This window comes from Anopheles ziemanni, chromosome X, assembly GCF_943734765.1.
Source record: "Anopheles ziemanni chromosome X, idAnoZiCoDA_A2_x.2, whole genome shotgun sequence".
Lineage (NCBI taxonomy): Eukaryota > Metazoa > Arthropoda > Insecta > Diptera > Culicidae > Anopheles > Anopheles ziemanni.
This window is the reverse complement of record NC_080707.1, coordinates 17,513,331-17,526,937: the sequence shown is the minus strand read 5'-3', so window position 1 is coordinate 17,526,937 and position 13,607 is coordinate 17,513,331. Positions and strand designations below refer to the sequence as shown.

The window sequence follows — 13,607 nt, the reverse complement described above, 5'->3', positions numbered from 1 at the left end:
ATTCTGCCAGCTCCTATACAAATGTCTTTGCGTGAACCGTTTGAGTTGAATGTCCGTTAAATTAAAGAACCTGGTTGTACCGGGCAGAATATACAACACGCATACTTACCAAAATTGTCGCGAAAAACCAGACTTATAGAATGTCGAAGTGCGTTGTACACGCGCAGTTAATGTGAAAACACGTGTTACGCAAATGTATGTTGTCACCGAGGGCAAGCCATGGAAGTATTTCTATAGAAAAAACAAATTACGGAAAGCTATGAACTAGGTTTAAGTACCTTTACTAGATTATGATAGCACGAAAGACTTTATTCGACGCCAGGCAATTTCGCCACCAATCGAAATAATAAAGTTCATTCTAGTAAAAAAATCTTTCCGGAAGATAAGAAATATACCCATACTTGTTTTAGATTACATTACTTAATCTAGTTGTACCAGACTGATTTTCGTTGCTACTGTTGCTCTGCAAATTCATCAGGTTTACTGCATTTTTTAACACTTGGCTTTTGACGAAATCTGAAGTAGTTGTAGTTAATTTTGCATTAGCACCAAAGTTGCATTTTACATAACCATACAGGTTCGCCCCATTTAACGCAAGCGCTATCAACACTAAGAGCTGGAAATAATAATGAAAAAAAAAGAATGTATGAGAATAGAGTAACAACCAAATTGACAGCTATAGTAGATTATCGAAGATACACTATCATTCAAAAGCGCACCAGCTCGCAGAAACTTATCAAAATCATCCCGTAAAATATTAACCAAACCATGGGGAATGTAGGACCATGAATAAAGTATAATGATTGACATCATCATAAGATACCGGATGGGACCTATTATTTTTCTCGGCCTGGATTGACAATATCTCGATCAATGAGTGGTGTCAGAATTAAATGAATTTTATTATTTTTCTAGATAAAAGCCTCACTCTCTGGTGTATACAGTCTTTTTTGATGGATAGAGTAAGCTTATACGAGTTGATCTGCGAAGTCCGTTATCGAATTGTGAAACCAGAATGGCATCTTGCTATCCTTCATGGCATGTGTGAACTTCGAAACACTCGAATATGCAATCCTTAGGCTTAATTATCGGCTCGACAGATTGGAGGCCGGTTTGTTGTGGGTTTCATAGATGCAAATTGTGTACACATACATAAAGAGTCAACCATTTGAAATCTTTGATGCTCATATCCGGTTCGCCAACATATTTACAAACTTATTAGATCGACAATACCGAACTTAAATATTTTACATTGATGCGTATTTAGAATCTCTTAGACAATATAGGCCCATATAATATGAAGCAGGCGTTTCCGAAAGAAAAGCACACGAGCAGCTTTTCGTGAGTTCATTGTACAACATCAAAACTAAAGTGGGATTGTAGAGTTTGCAGAATACATTCTACATCTACGAGCTCCAAATATAAGTGATCGAGGCGATCGCTTGCTGATTGACCAAGATGCAAAAATTGGATCATCTGTGAATTCACGATGATCAAACAATACAAATAATGGTGGAAGTGGTATTAGTAATGGAGGAAGTAATGATGCTTTGATGATGTTGATAGTGTTAGTCAGATAACATTTGTATGCCAAATTGCAAGTTTGATAGGTTATTGGAAAAACTTTTTTTTTTAATTTTCCAAATCTACGGTTTTTATTTTAGAATTAATTAAATTTCTGTTTTTCTAAACCATTTTTGGCCCAAAACTACAATTCATTCGACGAAATCGTTAAGATTGGCCCTGTCGTATCCTAGTTTTAATGGTAGATTGTAAATTTGATTTCTTACTTTGAAAATAAACAAAATAAACAGATTTGATTTGTATAAACAAGGATTTCTAAATTGAAAGCCAAGAAATGCAAAATACTATATGTAATGTATGCACTACACAGGTTGCGGATGCGAAGGATGGAATATGTATGTGTATGTGTGGTTCATATATATTGATTGATTCGACATCTAACCGTAGGTCTACACGGCGCTGAGACTTTCTTGCGACCGGGGTTTCTGCGACAATTTAAGTGTCCAAGTAACCAAAAAAAGCCTCAGTCGGCCATCTCGTATGTCAAAAGTGTCGCAGAAAGTCACAGCGCCGTGTAGACCTCAGTAAATAAAAAAATATTTGGTCTAAAATACATAAAAATTAAATCTTCCATACAAGACGTACTGGCCCCCGGGTAGACCAGTTATAGGTACGTACGTAGGTACTTAGGTAGAAATTGTGAAAAAAAATATTACTCCACAACGTACACAATCTACCAAAATCAAATCAACACATCCCAAAATAAGTTATTAAAATGACTTTACGGTTTTCCATACTTACCATCCACTTTAATTTGAGGCTAAATAGAGCCACAACAAAAAATAATGCCCAAAACACCGGGCAAATCACAAGCCCCATCCAAAAGATTCTAATCTCGTGTGGATTGAGAACAGCAGCGTAGTTTTCACATTTCTTTGATTCGAAAATCCAATGAGAAGTTCCGTCGTCGTCCACGTAGTTCCACCAGCGGAGGCCAGCCAGCAAGCGCCCGGTGATATTCTTTACCGTCCAAAAATCCGCAGATAACAGCAACGTCACGAAAACGAAGCTTGTGACGAAGCTATCGCTGAACCAACCGCAGAATAAATACGTTGCTATTGCGGCTGACCGGAAGACAATATGAAAAAAGGCAACGTAAGGATGCCTATCGAAAACTATGATCAATTCTTCTCAATATCTAGAAGGCTGGCGAAAAACTTACGATATTTTTTTGACAACGCCATCTTGCCTGTTCAGCTCATCTTCGTCCCCGAACAAGACAGCTTCCTCCATTGGGAAATGCTGACAATGAAGCATATTATTATCAAATGGTTCTTAATAACACTAGCGTTGAAAATATTACCATAGCAGATGCCATCCTTGAAATTGTCGCTAAAATTTTTAACAACTCGCCGGTTCTTTCTACACAAACACGATAGAGATCTCGCACAAAACAATTCGGCTTGATAAACACGACTGTATTTTTTTCGTTCCAAACCTCGTCTTCTAGGAACAAAAAAGTGTGATCGATACCAAGGTGGATCGACAAACCAGGTGAGCTCAACCAGAACAAACCGTATAAACTGCATTCAAGGTTCGCCCAAGATTACTAAACTAGAGGTTGGGTCGTCACAGCTTTTCATGTCTCTTTACCTTGTTGGTACTGATGACTAAAATGAACCAATTTTGAGGTTAGAATTGCCGGGTTTTGTAGATACACATATAGGTGTTTGCCTAAAAGTTCCAATAAAATAGATTTTCTCATACAGGAATCATATCGAACATATATTAAAACACGTTTATAATACCTGATTTGAGTCTTGCCTAGTTCACTTTTGACCAGTTCGTTGATTAATCATGAAAATGTTTGAATTATATTTTATGGTAATTTTTATTGCTAATTTCGATCCGACAAATTTTATTTGACACTATTCAAAAAAAAATGTTGTGAGCCAACCTGATATTCATGGAAACAATTTAACCTGGTAGTGCAGTTGTCAGTTGCCGGATAATCCGCCATCCGGTTAATCCGGCCCCGGATAATCGACCTCCGACTGTATATATCAAGATGATTAAGTACTGAATAGGCAAGGTGTATAAATTAGAAGGTGAAGTCGTCCAGTGTAAAATGACATTTCATGACTTGACATACCACTTCTGGGGTATGAGGGGGGGTATCGAAAAGGATTGGGTTTTTGACATAAGTCTTCTCAAATATGGCACCCCTTCCAAAGCGACATAAAGTCACCTTCTATATTTATACACCTTGCTGAATAGGTAACTTTTTAGAAGGTATTTTTTTTTAGAAAATGGCGACCGTGCCATTTGACAGCATGGTGATAAACAGCATAGAATGTAAACAACTATACAAGTAAGCAAATGGTACTTGAGGTGAAACTTCGACATATTTGATCGAAAAATCGGTAACCCACTACGCCCGAAGGCTTCTTAAACATGTTATATGCGAACAAAACGAAAGCAATTGAAGAATCGGTTTGTTTGGTCCTCGAGCGTTGTTGTTTGTTTATCTTCTAAGGGCGATTCCCGCCAAATTTGAGTATCAGCATACTGTCAAAAGCTATTTTTCGATTTTTTGCAGTGTAGACGTCAAAATGCTCTACATTCCGCTACCTTATATAGTGTGTATTGATCTTGCTCTCGACCAACATTTACACTACGACGGAGTGTCAAAATCGCTACGCTACGATGCCGTGTGGACGCTGCCTGATAGTTCCACCCAAGATAAATACACACTATATAGGTTCATCCAGACGACAGCAATGTTGACGTTTACCGAATTCGTACACGATTTCGTTGTCTGTATGTGTGTGCCAAGCAACATTGCCGAACGAATTGAAAACCTGTACCTGTGAAAACGGCGTTTGACTTTGACCTGTGAAAACGGTGGTCAAATTGTACTGTTAGCTAGTTATTATAATAACTATAACGTACGTAATAACAATAACGTTTTATAAAACGAACAGCCTATGTTTCCCGTTTGCAGATATGTGCATAACACCGAGTTTGTGTGTTTGCTAAAGAACGAAGAAGCTGCACGAAGCTTGCATCTCGTCTAGCAGTGTGGTGTTGTGGTAAACGAAGTAAAATGTTGTTGCAAACTTGTTCAGTACAAAGGGTTTCTACAAAACAAGTACGGTGCGTGCTAAGGAAGGTTTAGGTTTGACCCCTTCACAGTTCTGGCTAGCGGATTTTTTTTGTCGCACGTTTTGGTTCTACTTTCGTTGCGCGTCGTTTATTTCGCGTGTACCTTCTTCGAAAACACGTTCTTACGTGTTTGTAAACGTATTCATATATTTAACACTAATCGATGCAATTGAACCTAAGTTTTGCTTATTATCGGTAGTTTATTGCTGATCACAATAACAAATAATGCATATGCAAACTGGCAATCATTAATTAAAACAATTCCCAAAATTTTTCGGAAAATACTTTCTTCGTTTCTAGAAAAATTAAGAATAAATAGAAAAATTTTTGAGCCATTTTCTCAACTTGGCTGGACTGTGCAGAGGTTAATGGAAAGGGAACACAATACGTCGAGGGCAGCATCGACTAAGTTTAACCGCGTTACTACCCGTGAAACAATTACCGTATCATACGTGAACCGGTCACGACTCCGCCGTGGAGCGGAGAAAGACGCAGCACGTCTCGCTCGTCTCACACGTCTACTGTCGCATTCGCACCACCGGCGTTCAAAAATGCCGGTTGGGAAATTCGAGTCGTGCATACAACTCTAACACTACTCATGCTGACACGTGCATAGAGCGGTTAACGGCATGGTTGCGGTTGATGCGTTAATGTGATGACGCATTGCTACCATATTTCAACGCATTGCGATACATTAATATTCACTTATTACTTTAATGTTGTTCTTTCATTCATTCAATTCTATAGTAAAACGTACGGAAAACAAAGTAGAAGAAGAAGAATTCCATTAGCTTGACGCAATTACATTCCGCAATCAAAACAATACCCCGTGCATGCATCGAACACATAGGGGTGGATGGGGTAATACGCACCCCTTAAGGAAAACTATAAAATTTTCTAACAACTTGGCTCTTGATTGTTGATTTCATCACTGGATAGGATTCATAAAGGTTCAAACTAGTTACCAATTCAGGAATGTTTGCTTTTTTTGCTAAGAAAAACGTATTTTTTCCAGTTTTGAAAAAGTTCAATTTTTGATCGATCAAAAACGCACCTTTGCTAGGGGTAATACGCACCACGACAAAGGGGCAATACGCACCACAACAAAGGGGCAATACGCACCATAACAAAGAGGCAATACGCACCACAACAAAGAGGCAACATCCACTGTCAAATAAAGACAGTTTGTTTACAAACTGGTGCATTTTACCCCGACATACTGGGTGCATATTGCCCCCATTCATAGTTCCCCACATTTTCAACTAAAATATGAGTAAATTTGCATACTTTCCGAAATTTTCATGAATAGTCTCAAGCACTGATTCTCAATTCACTAAATTTCGTATTCCTCGTGGGTAAATATCGGTTTTTGCATTTAATATTCCTTAGCGGAATGGTAAGTCACATTATAACAAAAACTGTCTGAGCTGAGAATCATTTTGTTATGCGTTTATTTCGCGTTTCTGTTGATGTAGAGCTATCAAACTCACAGGGTGACCATACTTCAGGTTGATCTTGCAGGGTGACTACTTTTTACGCGTTGAAAACTCGTTTTTCAATGGAAATGGGAAAGGGTGCGTATTGCCTCAGGGGTGCGTATTACCCCAGCCACCCCTACACCATTCGTATCATTGATTTCGAACAGCTGTGAGCGAAACCATCCGTGTTTACACCTAAGCGGAGCATAGTCGTGCGCCGTGATGGGAGAGAGAATGGAACGTCATGGAAAACGATGTCCATTCCTTGTAGGTTAATATTGGATGTTAAACCTCGGGCATCGACAACTGACAAATAGCCCAGACTGATTATTGCACTGACTTATCCTATCGAGACAACATGACGACAAAATAGTAGAAAAAGACGCATTGGTAAGAATTGAAGACGAGCTGTGAGAAATAGTGGGGCTGGGCATAGTAGCGAGCGGAATAAGAGAGCAACTATGTTTTTTTGCCTGGCGCGCTTGGTGTGCGTGCCACCTCTGACTCAACGTTGTGTGCGTGTAATCCGACCCCCCGTTAAGCGGAAATCGGGTGGTCCGAAAGAAAAAGGCAAAAAACTGCTCGATTTTTAGTGTACCGCCGTTCGCTGCGGGGTGTATCATCCCAGCGAACGGTTTTGCTCGAATCAGTTCATTTTACAGGCGAGAGGTAGGGAGAATCCCATCTCCACGAAACTCTACTGTGGACAAGATCGAGATAGCTGCTATTGATGCTATGCCCTGACTCTTTCTTCCTCATTGGGTCATGCATTTGCTGTTAACCCGGAATAAAAACCGGTTGAAGGTGTGCGTGAAGCGGAAGGCATATGCATTGTATGCGTGTTGAGGATTCTCTTTCAATGCTTTCTGCTGTGTGCAAAAAGAGCATGCCTCAAATGTGCTATCTTTTTCACTCTTATTGGACCTGTGTTTGTTTGTATGTGTTATGATTTGTTTTTCTATGTTATTGGCACAGCTGATTGCTGAGCAATGTAGCGGTCTCCAGATTTACAAGCGTTCGAAATTAGTAGCAATCGCTGCACGGTTCTGTTTGTTTCAATAATGTGAATGGCGATTATTAACCAAAGGCTTTGGCTCACTTCTTTGAACCGAAATCCGATGAACCTTTACTCAAGCTGACACGAGCATACGTAAATTGAATTTACCTTAATCAACCCGTACAACATGCATACAGCGATTAACGGATTTATTGCGGTTGTTGTGCTAATGTGATAACGCAGTACTACCATATTTCAACCCATTGCAATTCATAAATTTTTAATCGTTATTTTAATGTAGTTCTTCATTCATTCAATTCTATAGTAAAACGTACGAATAACAAAGAAAATGAAGAAGGAAAACGACAAATAAAGAAATTACTTAGTTTCATGCAAGCAATTTCATTCCATTTGCTTCACTCAATTTCATTCCGCAATCAAAACAACCCCCATGCATGCATCGAACACATACACCATTCATATCATTGACTACGAACAGCTGTGAGCGAAACCATCCGTGCTTACACCTGAGCGGAGCAAAGTAGTGCGCCATGATGGGAGAGAGAATGGAACGTCATGGGAACGATGTCCATTCCTCCTAGGTTAATATTGGATGTTAAACCTCGGGCATCGCCAACTGACAAATAGCCCAGAGTGATTATTGCACTGACTTATCCTATCGAGACAACATGACGACTAAATAGTAGAAAAAGACGCATTGATGAGAATTGAAGACGAGCTGTGAGAAAGAGTGGGGGCTGAGCATAGTAGCGAGCGGAATAAGAGAGCAACTATGTTTTTGCTCTTTTTTTGCCTGGCGCGCTTGGTGTGCGTGTCACCTCTGACTCAACGTTGTGTGCGTGTAATCCGACCCCCCGTTAAGCGGAAATCGGGGGGTCCGAAAGAAAAAGGCAAAAAACTGCTCGATTTTCAGTGTACCGCCGTTCGCTGGGATGTTCTAGGTAAATACCGAGATCTATAGATCCCACATATGCCTCAGAAACAAACGATCTATAGAGATTCATCGACCAGGAGGTACTTGAAACTGCTCGACGATAACGACGCCCGTCGTTTCGTATCCGCGCATCGTCTCGACACGAAGGTGGCGTCGTTTTGGATCGTCGAGACGGCTAGCCAATTTTTTCGCTTTTTTCAAAGTGTTGTTTACCTTTTGTATGGGACAGCGTCGAGAAGTTTGTCGTTTTCGTGCTTCCAATTGTAATACCCTCAAATGTGTTAAAACGAATCTTGTTTGTTTTTTGCCTGTAATTGTTTTTATTTGCCTGTAATTACCATCTGTAACCGTTAACTGCTGGACTCAGTTTGAATATATAAGTTGAGCAGGACAAAACAAAGGGTTAGAGTGAGAGGTTTTGTGACTACATTATGCATATATGGTAACGTATCATAACAATAATTACATTGCTTAGTCCCTGTTTTCGGCTTGAGACAACCCGGATGCGTTAGAGACAAAGTCAGATGAGTTACAGATAAAATGAGATGAGCTAAGGCAGCAGTCGATGAGCTATTGCAATACCAGATGCTTTAGAGACAATAGTTGATGAGTCATTTCAAAATAAGGTGAGTTAGAGACAAAATCAGCCGCTTTCGAGGCAAAGTTGGCTGGCAACGCCTGTATTATTTTGATCATATTTCATATTTCATATTTCATTTATTTTACAATGTTTGCCACGCGGGCTATACAAGGATTCTTATGTCTATACTTAAACTTAAAACAACAAGACAAATCACGAGAGGAGGAGAGGGATAGATTACACCAGAGAGCTGTTAAGACGCGAACGAAAGGAGGGGATCGGTTCTACTGCCATTCCGACGGCCATTGGTTTTTTATTTGTTGAACATCACAGCTATACACCTTGACTTTGATGCTCTATGAACCTTCGCCACTTGTTTAGCTTGGTTTAGTCACCTTGTTCAGCTCCTAACAAGACAAGGTAAGCGTAGCAGAAGCTGACCGTATTGGCTCCGCCGCCGATGCTCTGGCGTAAAACACAAAGTTCACGGAGCGTACGACAGAGCTGGCCAGTAGCAGCTGTAAGAAAGAGCTTTGCTTAGCTTATAAGTTATTTTCTGTTCATATCCAAATGTTCTTTCATTGTTATAAAAAGATACTTCCCAGAATCATTTATAAGTTATGTTCCATTTTTCATTCCTGTTGAATACCAATAAACGTAACTGTAACGACATTTTATGTGTTGAATATTCAATTTTGTATGTTTGATTCTTAAATTTTAAACACCACTTATCTTATGTCCGTACCACCATATAGATATGTTAATATCACACACAAACATGCTGTGGTGATGTTATTTGTTAATTTAGATAAAGGCATTTATGATCGCATAGTTTATTTACAATCTAAGTCCAGGGCATAAAACGGTCTGTAGGAAAAAAGATATAGAATTATACCTAGAAGATCAAACTGAATAAGAATTATATACAAAAAGGATGCAACGATTATCGTTTTGCAAACTTTGTCAAGCAACTTCATTCTCTTCAGGTGCGCAAGTGCCTTCGGTATATTCTCATCTTTCTCTTTCAACAAGTATCTCCGAGCTCCTAGAATGCAATTTCGAAAATACAACGTAACGTCAAACTCTATGAAGTCACGATAGTAAAAATCTTTGCTATAATAAAGAGAAAAAAGATTCGTTTTGTTAATGAGTTAGACACACAAATGCAATTCAGATACAGCGTATAAAATACAGTAACAGACTTACTTATCCTCTGGTTTTATTTCTGAAGCAAGTTCGATGAAATTACTGTTTTTGAAATCCCAGTTATTCAAAATAAAGTATTCCAGAGCCACGTTTGCTGTATATATTTTACGTTGTAATTTGGCTAAGCTAAAAGGTAAAAAAAGAAAAAGAACAACGATAATTATTTTGTTCCATGCATATTAACAATAAATTTCAATTTATGCACTTACAATGGCTTTTGTCCCATCAACCGAAATATTCCATCAATGAAAATTGCAGGTAATATATGATACAATAGGACACGTATAAGATTGTAGAGTCGAACTTGTGTTATGCCTCCGCCAGGAGCCCAAATGCACCTGTCTAAAGGAATCTCATCGGACAGAGAGCGACCCAATTCCACTATCTGTGACATGGTTGAGTTACGAAGATTCGAAATGCAACAGTTGTAGATTGGCAGGTCCGTTGATGTACTGAAATAAAAAACACACGCATACAGTTATTGCACCAACGAAAATTTCAGACTGGTATTGAAAACAAAAGATAATCATTGTTTGGAGAAAACACGCTCAAAAACGTTAATTCTACTGCTTTATACTTTCGAAGGGGGTAATCCTACTAACTATTATTTCAAAATGTACATAACCTTCAGCCTTAGTACGAACTTCAAAAGAATCGAGCTGCAATTCGCATACATATCACGTCAATGGATTCTAACCTCTAGGTAATGTATGCAACATTTCATTATTTGATTGCAATCTTCCAAAGCTGGCATGCACTGTTCCAGCACCGATTTGAAACATTCTACCAATGACTCTAGTGTTCCAATTCGAAACCCTGTGTTATTAGACGTGGGCTTTAACTATAATTGGCATGGGAACTTTTGGGTTCGAAAAAGCCACCTTCAATTTAAACAGCAGTTTTAGTAAAGGTTTCAGTAAAAGTCATTCAAATCCCGTCAAAACGATATTGTAAATGTTAAATAGTTTCGATGTATATTGTTTGCAAAACATGAAGCTTCCTCATCTATGGTGCCCATCTCTTTTGGTTAATTCGTTGCTGAATTGAAATTTAATAGCTTAAAATTTATGGCTGTGCTCAGAAAAGCGCAATAACCGATACATTTTCATTTTTTACACGGTCTTTGCTTACGTGTTTTGTTCTTACCTATAAAGGGGTTCGGTACCTCGTTTCCAAGCGGCGACAATCATTGCTTTAATGCACACGTCGACGGGTGTAAAGTCGGCAATATTGTTTGGGTCGCAATACATTGTGCGGCAAAGACCAATGCCGCACCCAACGAGCAGCCCGACTGGCCCATTAAAGTTATCCATCCAGCCCGGGATGGGGTCTTTCATCGAAGATATAACGATTGACGGTCGAAAAAGAATCATTGGCAAACGATCCTTGTGTTCATTTACAATCTGCTCCGCAAGGCTTTTCGTGAAGACGTATGTATTCGGTAGAAACCCCATATATTTTGGGGCCAGTACGTCAAGCGTTTCCTCGTCAAACGTTTCCGCTATACGTATTGTATCGCGCCAGTTTGCATATGCTGGATATACCTGTGTATTGAGAAAAAGATTATGAAAACATTCAGATGCAGCTTGCTAGTTCGTCCGAGGAACTGTAACCAGAAACAGATGCTCGTTGACCTCACCTCTTCGTCTATCACATACCGATCCGGATTTGAGTAGGTGGAAGATACGTGCATCAGGACCCGAAGATTGGTCAATTTTTCTGAGAAGCGAACCAGCTCACGAGTGCCTCGAGTGTTTAGCAGGATAGCAGTCTTAAGTGGATCATCAAAGCGCACACTGGCGGCGACGTGAAAGATGACTGACACATTGTGCATACGATCAACATCACTCTCGCTAAGCCCGAGGCCAAGAAGCGAAACATCACCATGCACAGGTACCATTTTGTTAAGCACATCAGGCGCTTCTTTACGTAGTTTTTCGAATAGCTATGGAATACAATATGGCAGGAGAGAATTTGTGTAAAAAGCATTATTGCTCTGACTTAAATTTCTGCGTAGTTAATTTTTTGGGGATAGTTATCTGTCACAATCTAGTAAGATGTAGAACGTATTGCGGGGTAACTGTAACACATTTTCCGTACTCCTGGGAAATTATAACAGGCACTGAATATGACTGAGCACATCAATAGGTGCTACTCTCCTTTTAAGCTGTCCCGAAGGACAGAGGCGGCGTGGTATTCATGAATCTCTAAATCACCTAGAATCATTCAGATTCATGAATCTGAATCTGAATTACACAACCCTAAACTGGACCAGTTTGGCGAGCGACCGAGAGCGGTCTCGGATGGAGCTTCGTCAGACCTAAATCACTTAGCGGTTGTTGCGCTAATTAAGTATTTGATGCTCGGGCTTTTTTAACTCACATCAAGGACACAATTCTCAGTCATGAAATAATTTCAGATACTTCTATCTACAGAAAAAACTTACCGGCAATTGTTGAATTTCCTTCACGCGTTCGTCAATCGTCTTTTGTTTTTTTTCGCGTATCAAAATAAAGATGTTGTTGAGCTCCGAGCACGAACGCAATAGCTTCTCAATCAGTACTTTACCCATAAATCCGGTACCGCCAGTTATAAAAATATCTCGTCCAGCAAAAAAATCTCTTATCGATGGTTTGCTGGGATCAAAGTTTTGCTCTACAGGCAGCAAACCGATAGGATGATTCGAGAAAGTATGCATTATTGTATCGTGTTTAATAAAACTAAATGCTAAGTATCTGTGTGTAACGATAGTAGATAAAACGTTGGGCTTCGGTTTGCAGTATAGATGAAAGGTAGATGTAGTCCAGGGTTCTGCCCGCTGCGTAGATGCGTTTATTGTAATTCAAATTGATTGTTGCTTTGAATTTCACACGCGTGTTAAAGTATTTATAACTTGAATTCCATGTAAACGAATGCCGATTCCTTGATACACCCAAGAACGAATCAAATGCTATACAAGTAGAGTGACGTGCGACCGACACCTTGGGCACTACCGCACGAAATGATTAAATGAACGAATCCGGATCTGCTGGTCGCATGATCAAAACCACAGCCAATCTCCCTCACGATACCTGGCCGGACCTACAAGCTACACAACTGCATATTCACACGTGTTCATTTCAACACACTTGAAAACGAACGGCGCACACATATGAATGGACAGCGTTAGATAGCTACATGTGGACGTAAAACAGTTATAATTAAAACTACCTTCAACTTGGCCGCTTCTTACAACCTTTATTAGTATTCTATACAATTCACGCAACGTCAAAAGCTTTACCCCGGTGGCAAAATCATCATGCTTTCTCGTTTTGTCTAATTGGCAATTGATACCAACAGAACGAGAAAGCATGATGATTTTGCCACCGGGTTAGGCGGAGGTTGGTGATAGCGGAGAAGAGAGATGCAAAATACATATATATGTCTACTCTAATTCTCCTTGATAAGTATTGTTCAGTTTGCAACACATGGCCCCAACATTGACACAACTGAGGCCATTGCACCTTCGACAGTCCGAAGTTTTTTGAGGTCATGGGTCGAAAATGAAAACGAGAAATAAATCCATCTAAGAAACAACTTTCTTTTCTTTTCTTAAAAAGATGTCTCACAACGGTGTAGCAAAACAATACTCCGAAGATAGCTTAAAATTTAATATCACTTTATCAAGACGTTACGGATCGGATTGTATCGATACGGTATCGG

General features: G+C 39.5%; 2 protein-coding genes across 3 annotated transcripts; both read right to left on the bottom strand.

Annotated features, from left to right (window-relative positions):
* Positions 1-351: 351 nt before the first annotated feature.
* On the bottom strand, positions 352-2,826 carry LOC131290831 (uncharacterized Golgi apparatus membrane protein-like protein CG5021). Of its 2 annotated transcripts, none has more exons than XM_058320012.1 (3): positions 2,747-2,826; positions 2,326-2,648; positions 352-616 (listed from the first exon to the last, which is right to left on the bottom strand). In XM_058320012.1, exons 1-3 carry the CDS (start codon positions 2,766-2,768, stop codon positions 407-409), a joined length of 555 nt encoding a protein of 184 aa, XP_058175995.1. In that variant the 5' UTR covers positions 2,769-2,826; the 3' UTR covers positions 352-406. The 2 variants fall into 2 exon arrangements, with proteins under 2 accessions (XP_058175995.1, XP_058175994.1); XM_058320011.1 differs by having other exon boundaries at positions 2,326-2,689; positions 2,747-2,821.
* Positions 2,827-9,442: 6,616 nt separating this feature from the next.
* On the bottom strand, positions 9,443-12,868 carry LOC131290773 (putative fatty acyl-CoA reductase CG5065). The gene is made up of 6 exons (XM_058319948.1): positions 12,352-12,868; positions 11,545-11,850; positions 11,052-11,449; positions 10,115-10,357; positions 9,906-10,031; positions 9,443-9,812 (listed from the first exon to the last, which is right to left on the bottom strand). Exons 1-6 carry the CDS (start codon positions 12,601-12,603, stop codon positions 9,533-9,535), a joined length of 1,605 nt encoding a protein of 534 aa, XP_058175931.1. The 5' UTR covers positions 12,604-12,868; the 3' UTR covers positions 9,443-9,532.
* Positions 12,869-13,607: the final 739 nt, after the last annotated feature.